This window comes from Myxine glutinosa, chromosome 5 (assembly GCF_964187855.1).
Source record: "Myxine glutinosa chromosome 5, kmMyxGlut1.1, whole genome shotgun sequence".
NCBI lineage: Eukaryota > Metazoa > Chordata > Myxini > Myxiniformes > Myxinidae > Myxine > Myxine glutinosa.
In genome coordinates this window covers 35,872,389-35,884,881 of record NC_136265.1, presented here as the reverse complement: position 1 = coordinate 35,884,881, position 12,493 = coordinate 35,872,389, and the positions used below count along the sequence as shown (strand labels likewise).

Below are 12,493 nucleotides of genomic sequence, written 5' to 3'. Positions count from 1 at the left end.
TGTTTTAACCTGGTAGGGCATATCCGAATGGTATAACAATCAAAACTAGAAAGCATCTGCAAATGCAAAGCCTGTCTGAGTCCGTTTGTTTTCATATGTCGTCTTCTTCTTCTTGTGCATGCTCAAAAGAATGAATAATGTTAAAAAAAAATACAAAATGAAAATTGATGATTTTATGCAGCCTTGACGTTTGAGCTTTAGATAAAAAGAAAAAAAAGAAAAAGCTTATAACTTTTGATTGGTGAACCAATTCTGTGACTCAATATACAAATTCTTAAAATTTCAGGTCAATTGGAGGAAAATTGACGATTTTGTGCAACCTTGACCTTTGACCTTTTGATCAAAAAAAGTAATCGGCTTCTAGCTTTTGATTGGTGAACCAATTCTGTGACTGAATATGCAAATTCTTTAAATTTCATGTCAATTGCGTGAAAAATTGGCAATTTTAGACCTTTTGATCTAAAAAAACAATCACATTTTAGCTTTTGATTGGTGAACCAATTAAATGACCCAATATGCAAATTGTTAAAATTTCAGGTCAATTGGGTGAAAATTGGCAATTTTACACAACCTTGACCTTTGACCTTTTGATATAAAAAATACAATCACCTTCTAGCTTTTGATTGGTGAACCAATTCAATGACCTAATATGCAAATTCTTAAAATTTAAGGTCCATTGGGTGAAAATTGACGATTTTATGTGATGCTGACCTTTAACATTTTGACCAAATTATAAATTTGCCTTCTTCATATTATCATAGTAAAGCTTTGATGAAAATTAAATGACAAAACTCAAACGGTAAATTTTAATTTCAGGTCAATTGGATGAAAATTGATGATTTTAGTGACGCTGCCCTTTAACCTTTTGACCTTTTAACAAAATTATTGATTTGCCTTCTCCGTATCTTACCTTCTTCGTATTTCTTCGTATCTTCTTCGTATTCACCAAATGTCTGTCCGTCTGTCTGTCTGTCTGTCCGTCTGTCTGTCTGTCCGTCTGTTTCCAGGTACCGCAAAAACGGCTGATCCGATCGCAACAAAATTTTGGGTGGGTAATCCAAGGACCCCATGGACTAAAATAAGCTATATTGTTTTTTCCAATTTCTTTCCAATTTTCCAATTTTTCCAATTTCCAATTTTTCCAATTTTCCAGTTTTTCCAAACACGATGGAATAATATTTACCGATATGAACAGTGATGTGGCTTTTATTGAAATTCTACAAATACTGTTTAGATTTTGATGATTTGCGTGTGATATGATTTAACGGATGTTTATATAAATCGTTTAAAATAAAAAAGACTTCAATTTCTGATATTTTGCCTTTTCATTTGGGCCTCCCAATTGAAGCCCCGTCCTTAGGGCAGGCACTTTTGCTAGTTATGATAATAAGGTTTTGTTGAAAAAATTATGACAATAGCTCAAACGGTAAAAAAAATAGTTACAACTCAGACACACACACACACACACACACACACACACACACACACACACACACACACACACACACACACACACATACACACACACACACACACACACACACACACACACACACACACACAGAAGTGATTATAATACCCCGTCTCGTGCTGTGTAGGGGAAGGGCTAATGATCTTGTAGCACTGAATTTTGCAGTCTGAGCAGAGTGAGTGGGTGAATATTGAGCATTATAAGGTCGTTCCAAAATTTTGTGATGCTTTGTTCACACAACGTACCATCGATTTTTGTATTTCAGTGTTGATTCGCCACCCTCCCAAATGTCACCTCAGAATGTAGAACGCCTACATGACGACGTCTCCGATATCACCATCCCGAGCGGTGAAGTCGCAATAGGACGGGCAGACGGAAACCGACCCGGGCCGCCCGGAATGCCGACAACACTTCCAGGCCACGACATTCAGCTCGTGGCAACAGCGCCGGGTTACGTTCCAACCAGCGAATCCCAAACCAGTTCGGTTGACCTGGTCCCGGTTCACTCGTTCGCAGGCCACGTCCAACCGAGTCCCTTCAACCCATCAGTCTAGCCAACGACGGCGACCTTGATGCTGTGACTGTGCCGTTTGAGCGGCACTGTTGACCCTAAGTCTAGGGTTAATATGGTTGTAGGTCAAGGATTTGGAGTGTCATTCTTTGGAGTGCACCGTATCTCTGCAAGTTTCTGCAGGTTGGCACGAGTAAGGAAGTGCAAGGTGGCTGACTGTTGCAAAAGTCTTCTCACCTGTCCGTACAAAACGGCTACCTCCTTCACAGCCACCACCTGCAGGGGACTGGCCACTTGGCCTGATGTCAAGTGTCTTGGCACCAGTGGTGAAGCGGTGATCCCACCCTCCTCCCAAACCCCCCTCTGCCCAACCCATACCCAAGAGAAGTATTGATTTAAAATGCAATCCCATGAGAATTTGGACGAGAGAATTTGGAAAGTACATCAAGACATTCAACTGCGATTCAACTGCGAAACCGAGTTCTGAGGCCAATTTTTCGGTGTTCGGTGCAACACCGTTTAGTGGGAACGTTAGACGCACAACGGCTGCCACGTCGTTCCAAAGTGCACACGTGGAACTACTCCGGTCGGTTTTAGTGGCTTTGTGTTTCTTTAAGATCCCATGATTATGCACTATGATTTTCCAAGGGTACAAGCTGTCCATCCTTTAAACGCACAAGCACTGCCATCGATCGTCTTGCGACCCAACGAGCCAATCTCACGCAAATGTCCTCCCAGCAACCTTCGTCCTGTGCCTTGGGTATCGCGGACTTTTCATTTTCCTCCTTTGGCGGTCCCTTTGGTGCGCAGAATTGATCTCGCAGACTTTTCGTTTTCCTCCTTTGGCGGCCCCCTCGGTGCGCAGAATTGATCCTGCAGACTTTTCGTTTTCCTCCTTTGGCGGCCCCTTCGGTGCGCAGAATTGATCCCGCAGACGTTTCATTTTCCTCCTTTGGCGGCCCGTTCGGTGCGCAGAATTGATCTCGCAGACTTTTCATTTTCCTCCTTTGGCGGCCCGTTCGGTGCGCAGAATTGATCCCGCAAACTTTTCGTTTTCCTCCTTTGGCGGCCTGTTCGGTGTGCAGAATTGATCCTGCAGACTTTTCATTTTCCTCCTTTGGCGGCCCGTTTGGTGCGTAGAATTGATCCCGCAGACTTTTCATTATCCTGCTTTGGCGGCCCGTTCGGTGCACAGAATTGATCTCTCAGACTTTTCATTTTCCTGCTTTGGCGGCCCGTTCGGTGCACAGAATTGATCTCTCAGACTTTTCATTTTCCTGCTTTGGTGGCCCGTTCGGTGCGCAGAATTGATCTCGCAGACTTTTCATTTTCCTGCTTTGGCGGCCCGTTCGGTGCGCAGAATTGAACTCGCAGACTTTTCATTTTCCTCCTTTGGCGGCCCGTTCGGTGCGCAGAATTGATCCCGCAGACGTTTCATTTTCCTGTTTTGGCGGCCTGTTCGGTGCGCAGAATTGATCTCTCAGACTTTTCATTTTCCTGCTTTGGTGGCCCGTTCGGTGCGCAGAATTGAACTCGCAGACTTTTCATTTTCCTGCTTTGGCGGCCCGTTCGGTGCGCAAAATTTATCTCGCAGACTTTTCATTTTCCTCCTTTGGCGGCCCGTTCGGTGCGCAGAATTGATCCCGCAGACTTTTCATTTTCCTGTTTTGGCGGCCCGTTCGGTGCGCTCAATTCATACCGCAGACTTTTCATTTTCCTTCTTTGGCAGCCCGTTCGGAAGATTTCCCCAAATGTTTTTCAGTGCGCAGAATTGATGCAGCTCAGCAGGCCCATAGCCCAGGAGTTGCTCGTCTAAAGTTTGCCGACGTGGCCGATCAAAATAGTCTTCTCTTTCCTCCCTCCACGGTCGTGGGTAAAACCGATGATGGTTTCGCACAATCTTGTGGAAACGATCACTTGCTGCGTCGACGAATTTGTCAGTCGTGGTTCTAAAAGCCCCAACCTCCCCACAACCTCCGCTCCCTGTGTGTGAGGAAGCTCCTTGAACACTCACTCGTCTGGATGTTTCCCAGTAAGGAAACTTTTTTTTGGCCAGTTTGCAAGCTGACCAAGATTTGTTTGCAAACCGACCGTTGTTGCTAACGATGTTGTTTTTTTTGCCTCTCTTGATAGTTTACTGTGCATGGGTTTTCATGTTGCAGTTGAAATGCGCAAGAATGGCGCATGAGTCAACTTGGGAAAGTTTGGGGGGGAAAGTTGCATCGACAGCATATTTTTCACTACCCTGGACTCGGTGCGTGTTCAGGGTTTTCTGTATATGATACCAGAGCCAGCTATTTATTTTGTACGCAAAATGGCAGCTCTCATCCATGTGTCATACTTACTATACGGCCTAATTTGGTTTTCAAAGGACTTTGCTGCTGCCGTATGAAGCAATAACTGAGTAGGCCACTATGTGTCGGCACCCTGCCCTAAAAGTAAATTTTGTTATAATATTGACCGAATAGTTTTGAGTTTCCCCAAATGTTTCTCTGATGTGCAAACTTATCCTTGCAGCTACGTGGGGCGTTCATACGGTTCTCAGAACGAGATACGGTCAATCGACCAACAGAGTACACCTTTTTATTCCTCCAATGTATAACTATATATATTTAGAAAGAAAACATTATTACTAACGAGATATAGCTGTACATAAAAAATAAAAAAAACAGAAAATTGCCTTTCCTTAGACAATTGCTGGTATCTCGTTCTGAGGCCATTTTTGTACTCCCAGCGTGCTTCCCTCCCGGTGAGGGTGTCCACAGGTTCTCGTTCCTAGGTATTTAACAAGTTACCTTTAAATTTGCTAATGTTGTTTACTGTTGTGTTTATTGATTTCTGGCTCCTTGGGAATTATCTAATGTGCGTGGAAGCATTCATAAGTACGAGAAAATGTGTAACGAAGCTTCACACCAACTCTTCCTGTGTTTTGGTGAAGAATATCGATGTAACCGATGTTTGTCTACGTTCGACAACTGTTAATACATGATTATGCATGTAATGTTACCGGTGAGATGTTTTTATTTGAAGATATTCTTTGAAGATTTCATTGTTACATTCCATTTCGTTTTCTGGAGTGACGAAGGCAAGTGGAGGAACTTACACACGTGTCGCTCGGCGGACGTGGACATGATGATGAATACAACCTCTGATTCAAACTGCATTGCCAGGTAAATAGTCGGACGACCTTTGTGATGAAATTGTGGACTTGTGTAAATGTAAGAAAAATAATTTACAACACTTATTGAATATTGTGGGTTTCTTTAAAAAGTTTTGAGGTCATCGGGGCTGATAAGAGGACAATCTCAGCAAGAAACCCCACAAATCAACTGCAGTACCAACATCTATCATTAATCATGACAAAGACAGGGAAATTGTGGACTTGTGTAAATGTAAGAAAAATAATTTACAACACTTATTGAATATTGTGGGTTTCTTTAAAAAGTTTTGAAGTCATCGGGGCTGATAAGAGGACAATCTCAGCAAGAAACCCCACAAATCAACTGCAGTACCAACATCTATCATTAGTTATGACAAAGACAGGGTCTTTGCTAGACGCTGGTTGAATAGCATGTGGGTCACATGTTCATGCACAGCAAGCGTTCACTCCTGTGCATTAAACATCCGCATTAATGTGAATACCGGGCTCTGTCTTCACAAACGGGAGAGTCTTGGACTTGATGACCTCTCCTTCACCTGTAGGTGATCAAGATCAATCCGTGTTATCGGCATCTCGTCCAGAAGGACAGGTTCTTAGTCTGCATCCACCGCAGACAGATTGGCGGAGTCTCACTCTTATAACGCCTCACTCCTCCCATCCTCCAATCCCTTACTTCTCTCCCAGCCCAAACAGGTTGGTTGCACACGTTCTCCTAGAATCCCTCACCTGGTTACCTTCCCTCCCCAATTGTAATCTCAATGCTCAAATCCAGTACCTCCTCCAATTCCCTCATCTGTGGAACCTACACCCCGCCTCTGTCATCCTATTCTGCTCCAGTCCTTCGAGAGGATTGACCATCATCACATCATGCTTTCTTCCGTATCCATCACTCGTCTGTTTTCCTGCTCTGACCGACTCCCCTCACGCATAACTCTCCCTGTTCCACAAGCACAACAATAGAATGAACAAAGCTTCGATAATAGCACAATTAACAAAGCACAACAATAGAATGAACAAAGGTTTGAGAATAGCACAATTAGCAAAGCACAACAATAGAATGAACAAAGGTTCGAGAATAGCACAATTAGCAAAGCATAACAATAGAATGAACAAAGCTTTGAGAATAGCACAATTAACAAAGCATAACAATATAATGAACAATGCTTCTAGAATAGCACAATTAACAGAGCGCAACAATAGAATGAACAAAGGTTCGAGAATAGCACAATTAGCAAAGCATAACAATAGATTGAACAAAGCTTTGAGAATAGCACAATTAGCAAAGCATAACAATATAATGAACAATGCGTCTAGAATAGCACAATTAACAAAGCACAACAATAGAATGAACAAAGCTTTGAGAATAGCACAATTAGCAAAGCATAACAATATAATGAACAATGCTTCAAGAATAGCACAATTAACAAAGCACAACAATAGAATGAACAAAGCTTTGAAAATAGCACAATTAGCAAAGCATAACAATAGAATGAGCAATGCTTCGAGAATAGCACAATTAACAAAGCGAAACAAGAGAATGAACAAAGGTTCGAGAATAGCACAATTAGCAAAGCATAACAATAGAACGAACAAAGCTTTGAGAATAGCACAATTAGCAAAGCATAACAATATAATGAACAATCCTTCTATAATAGCACAATTAACAAAGCGAAACAATAGAATGAACAAAGGTTCGAGAATAGCCGAATTAGCAAAGCGCAACAATAGAATGAACAAAGGTTCGAGAATATCACAATTAGTAAAGCATAACAATAGAAAGAACAATGCTTCTAGAATAGCACAATTAACAAAGCGCAACAATAGAATGAACAAAGCTTTGAGAATAGCACAATTAACAAAGCACAAGAATAGAATGAACAAAGCTTTGAGAATAGCACAATTAACAAAGCACAACAATAGAATGAACAAAGCTTTGAGAATAGCACAATTAACAAAGCACAAGAATAGAATGAACAAAGCTTTGAGAATAGCACAATTAACAAAGCACAACAATAGAATGAACAAAGCTTTGAGAATAGCACAATTAACAAAGCACAACAATAGAATGAACAATGCTTCTAGAATAGCACAATTAAGAAAGCACAACAATAGAATGAACAATACTCCACCCACAGTCCCAGTTTTTCTGCCATTTGTCCACGTGTGATGTCATGTGTGATGTCCTTGTCTCCTCTTTCCCTTTGATTCTCTGTTAGTCTGTAATCCTGCTAACCTCATTTAGTTTCTCCGTTAGCCTCAATATCATGTTTTCAAATGAAGTGCGCCGAATAATGAACAAGAATGGAGATGTGAATAAGAAGAGACCAATACATTCTCTACCATAAAACACCAAACATATAGAATTGATAATTTAATTGTTGATGGGCTGTTCCATCGTTCATTTCAAGTGCCTTCCTGGCACGAGGGATGTGCAAAACACCTCATTGCACATTTCCACGTATTGCAATTGCCTTATGCAATAAACGTTCAGCACGTGCAACAACCCATACACCATTAGGTTTTGAGAGCTGATGCGAGACGTTCTGAGAAAATTTGAAACAGTCTGTTTCACACATGGACATCACACTTAGACATCGACATGTGGCACATCCAAAAAAAAAACACCGATTACATTCTTTAACAATCCAATACAATCTGTTGGATCAATGGACACCAACAGTTCCAAAACGTAGGATCTTTCCTGGGAAAACCACATTTCCAAGCTGGCCTCCAAAGACAATCGCCAACTGGGCATTCTCCGTCGTGCGAAGTCCTTCCTTGGCACACCTGAGCTCCTCATCACATACAAGGCTTTCATCCGCAGCTAAATGGAATACTGTTCCCCCCTCTGGGCCGGTGCTCCTGCCTCACACCTAGCTCGGCTTCACGCAGTTGAAACCAAAGCTTTCAGAATCATTGGAATCTCCCGCGATGAAGCTGATTCTGAGGGTCTTTCACTCACTCACCGTAGGCAGGTTGGTGGTCTTTCTGTCTTCTACCGACTCCTCTCTGGCCTTGCTCCCCAGCCCTGTCTGTGCTCTGTCCCCCAAATATTCCTACAGGACACACAAGATCTGCCAGCAACCCTCTTATGGTTAAACTGCCAAAATCAAGACGCTCTGCTCTCACCTTCACTCCTTCATTCCTCTTTTCTCCCGCCTCTGGAACAAACTCCCCCACTCCCTTCAATCCCACTCATCCCGTCAGGTCTTTAAAACAGCTGTGCACCACCATCTCTTATCTTCTCCCATCTAAAACCTTGATCTTTTCTACCCCCTGTTAATTCACCCCAGATACACTTTTCTGAAATACCAACTTCTTTCCTGGAAGTCCTAGCAGTGTCCATGTGTTTTTTTTTTACCTCTCCAACCCACCCCCCTCCACCCCTCTGACCAACCCCTCCCTCCAGCCCTCTCCCTCCCACAGATCTCCCGATGTCCCTGCCTCTCAAATGTACTTGTGTGCTTCCCCCTCTCTCCCCATCTTGTCTCCCGCTTCCTTTATTTCGTCTTATGCGTCCGTTTGTTTTTTTGTCATTAATGTCAGCTCTTACACGAGCCTCGATCTTGTATACAAAAAAACAAACAAAAAAAACCAGTCTTCCATTGGCCATGTTGTAAGACTCTTTAATGTGACGAGAGGAACTCTTTGACCTCAGAAGACTTTGCCAAGCCACTGGATCAAAGATATATGTCAGGAAGTGGATGTCCCAGGATAACGACTCCCGCTTCCATTCACAGGAACCATCTAGCAAATCGGTGTCAAACTGCCCAGATAACTGTAAACACACTCCTTCAACACACAGGATAAGTTTCTTCAACACCTTCTTGAGGCATCTCCCTGATGGGTGGATCAGTGCTCGTCATCCTGCATAACGTCCAGGCCTTGCACCGTGACACATCCAAGCATACTTGCAGTTGTCGAATCAGCATGTCCAATGAACATGAAGGCAATGGACAAGTGTGGTCTGCAATCTCACTAGATTTGAATCCAATTAACAGCTCTGGGATATCATTGATCGTCATATTCGAGCCTCGCCAATACAGGCACAGACCATGGACGAGCTGGAGCAGGAGCCGATTCCGGCATGGAATGCTATTCCTAAGCCTCAGATTTGAGTGCTCGTATGATCAACGCGACTGCAGTGCAATGTAGTGATTGCTTCTACAGGTGGACAGACTGGGTATTGAGAATGTTAGTTCCACATTGGATCTCCTTGTGAAAACATTCGCAACAATGCAGCATTACGTGTGATTACAGGTTGTCACATTGGAATGGAGTCTGGTGTTGGCTTCACGGGTAAGGTGTCTGACTTAAGATCATCGGGTCCTGAGCTCAAGATCCTGTCGTTCTGCGAAATTAACACCAGGTGGGTCGACTCGGCCTGTCATCCTTCTGGGGTTGGCGAAATGGGTACCAGCTTGCTGGTGAGGGGGCATTGCATCAGTGTCAGCGGTAAGGGGAATTTCAACAGCACAAGAGGGACTCAAACTCAACAAGGGCGCAAACTCAACAAGGGCGCAAACTCAACAGGGGCGCAAACTCAACAGGGGCGCAAACTCAACAGGGGCGCAAACTCAACAGGGGCTCAAACTCAACAGGGGCTCAAACTCAACAGGGGCTCAAACTCAACAGGGGCTCAAACTCAACAGGGGCTCAAACTCACGAGGAGCTCAAACTCAACAGGGGCTCAAACTCAACAGGGGCTCAAACTCAACAGGAGCTCAAACTCAACAGGGGCTCAAACTCAACATGGGCTCAAACTCAACAGGAGCTCAAACTCAACAAGGGCTCAAACTCAACAGGGGCTCAAACTCAACAGGGGCTCAAACTCAAGAGGAGCTCAAACTCAACAGGAGCTCAAACTCAACAGGGGCTCAAACTCAAAAGGGGCTCAAACTCAACAGGAGCTCAAACTCAACAGGGGCTCAAACTCAACAGGGGCTCAAACTCAACAGGGGCTCAAACTCAACAAGAGCTCAAACTCAACAGGAGCTCAAACTCAACAGGGGCTCAAACTCAACAGGGGCTCAAACTCAAGAGGAGCTCAAACTCAACAGGGACTCAAACTCAACAGGGGCTCAAACTCAAGAGGGGCTCAAACTCAACAGGGGCTCAAACTCAACAGGGGCTCAAACTCAACAGGAGCTCAAACTCAACAGGGGCTCAAACTCAACAGGGGCTCAAACTCAACAGGAGCTCAAACTCAACAGGAGCTCAAACTCAACAGGAGCTCAAACTCAACAGCACAACAGGGGCTCAAACTCAACAAGGGCGCAAACTCAACAGGGGCTCAAACTCAACATGGTCTCAAACTCAACAGGAGCTCAAACTCAACAGGAGCTCAAACTCAACAGGGGCTCAAACTCAACAGCACAACAGGGGCTCAAACTCAACAGGGGCTCAAACTCAACAGGGGCTCAAACTCAAGACCCTAAGAACCTAAGTCAGCCACCTTAACCATCAAGGCAACACCAGGCTTTGTGTCACATGACGTCATATATAAATCACATCAAACAAAAACAATCACGTGTTCGGTTTTTATGGAGGAGAGTGTCCATGCAGACGAGTGTCAAAACCTTCCTCGATTTTCAGTTGTTGAACAGAACAGCTATGGTTCCTGAAGTTAAATGACCATGATCCCCACTAGGGCTCCACATGTTTGGATGGAGCAGCCTCAACAGAGAGGTACGTAACCGAGCGACCTCATGGCTCCAGCACAGGTAGTCTGGAGTCGTCGGATCACGTCAGGCCGTAATATGGTGAGCCAACGACTCAGTGAGATGCGAGGGTCACGTGGTGTCACTGCAAACGCTGGGGGTGCTGGTGGTCTTGTGTCACTGATGGCGGAACGAGAAATGGCTGGGGGAGGTGGCAGCGGTGCAGGGGGGGCCTGGAGTAGACCCTGCAGGTAATTATAGACCCCGCGGTGAGGTTCAAGACCCGTGAAACGGAACAGGGCGTCGAGAGAGCGCTCCGGTTCTAACAGGAGGTCTTCATAACGGAGAAGCATGTACCTGTTGGGGATTGGTGGGAAAAAATTGGGCAACACGTGGTTTCAACAGCAGAACCTGGGGAAGTCAAACAAAAAGGTGAACACAACACTCACCTGTCCCGAAGCCAGGTCTTCAAACTGGATGACAGACCTCGAGCCGAGCTCTCGCAGAGCATCTCGAGCGAGGTGAGGGCGAGGAACTCGAGCCTGCGACGTGAGGTGAGCCACAAAGGTAAATTCCGAGGGCGACCTCGACCGACGATCACACGACCCCGGGCGACCATGGCGTGGTCCCAAGCGAGCGCACTCGCCGTGCGGAGGCGGGAGGCGAGAACGGCCCGGGGGTCTCGTACCAGGTGCACGATGCGCACGTCGTCCCGCTGCACTAGTGGCTCCAGCACGGACAGGTCTAGAACACGGACCCCTTTGACTACAACGGCGGGGAAGCGCCTGCACTGCGCGTCCATCTGCACAGGGTTGGGCGGGTGACAAAGGCGGCGGCAGCGTTTACCTTCCACAACGCCAACCTGCCGTTTACTGTAAGCGTCGCACAAAGGTTGGGAGCACAGAGCCTTGTTGTCCGACCAGCCGAACATGGTGAAATTAGCCCCGGGAACCTGAGACGTTCCCACGAGTCCCCGGAACGCGGCGCTCAGTTTGCATTGGAAGATGGAGCGCAGCATGTCCCTCGCTCCGCGTTGCAGAGCCGCGGCTCCCGCTCCCGGGAACGTTCTCCAAAGGTGCCACACGGGCTCGTACACGTAGAACACGTCCGGGTGCTGGTTAAACAGCTCGCCCACCATGGACGAGCCCGATCGCCACGATGTATGAATATAAATACGCCTCGGCCCTTCTGGGATCCTGCGCGGTTCGCTCACGTCCGTGCTGGGCGCGCGGCCTTCGTACAGCATCGCGGGCACGTTGCGCAGATCGAAGCGCGCGGGCACGGACGTGCAATCCTGCGGAGCGCGTGAGCGCCAGCGCTCCGCAAGCAAACTGAGCACGGAGATCACGGCGAGAGCGAAGATGATTCTGCACGCACGGCGGCATCTCCATAAGCATCCACGTGCACAACAGCATCTCCAGCATCCACGCAGTATCATCTTCTTGGGTACCGATTGGCACGCCCGCATGTCTGCCGAGCACAGCTCGCACGGCAGAGGGAGGAGCGACTGTGGAACAGTTAGTTCGTTAGTGAAGCTGAGGGTGAAAGGCAGAATGCACACAGTCTGAATGTGGCCATTTTGTTTGTTAAGCTTTGTTTATTCGATGGTTGTGCTTTGTTTATTGTGCCATTCTCAAAGCTTTGTTCATTCCATTGTTGTGCTTTGTTAATTGTGCTATTACAGAAGCATT

At 45.7% G+C, this 12,493-nt stretch overlaps 2 protein-coding genes across 3 annotated transcripts in view; one reads left to right on the top strand and one right to left on the bottom strand.

Moving 5' to 3' along the window:
• The window catches only part of LOC137427704 (sodium/hydrogen exchanger 6), a 166,073-nt gene extending 161,085 nt beyond the window's left edge, over positions 1–4,988 (top strand). Inside the window, exon 16 of the mRNA XM_078777871.1 lies at positions 1,771–4,988. Coding sequence (XP_078633997.1) covers positions 1,771–2,025 — 255 coding nt within the window. The 3' untranslated portion in view covers positions 2,026–4,988. The remainder of the gene's footprint in view (positions 1–1,770) is intronic.
• Positions 4,989–8,752: 3,764 nt separating this feature from the next.
• On the bottom strand, positions 8,753–12,268 carry LOC137428662 (carbohydrate sulfotransferase 7-like). 2 transcript variants are annotated; one of them, XR_013623457.1, is made up of 3 exons: positions 11,252–12,268; positions 10,459–11,159; positions 8,753–10,035 (listed from the first exon to the last, which is right to left on the bottom strand). XR_013623457.1 is itself a non-coding variant. In XM_068118569.2 (2 exons), exons 1-2 carry the CDS (start codon positions 12,238–12,240, stop codon positions 10,820–10,822), a joined length of 1,329 nt encoding a protein of 442 aa, XP_067974670.2. In that variant the 5' UTR covers positions 12,241–12,268; the 3' UTR covers positions 8,753–10,819. The 2 variants fall into 2 exon arrangements, 1 of the variants encoding a protein (XP_067974670.2); XM_068118569.2 differs by having other exon boundaries at positions 8,753–11,159.
• Positions 12,269–12,493: the final 225 nt, after the last annotated feature.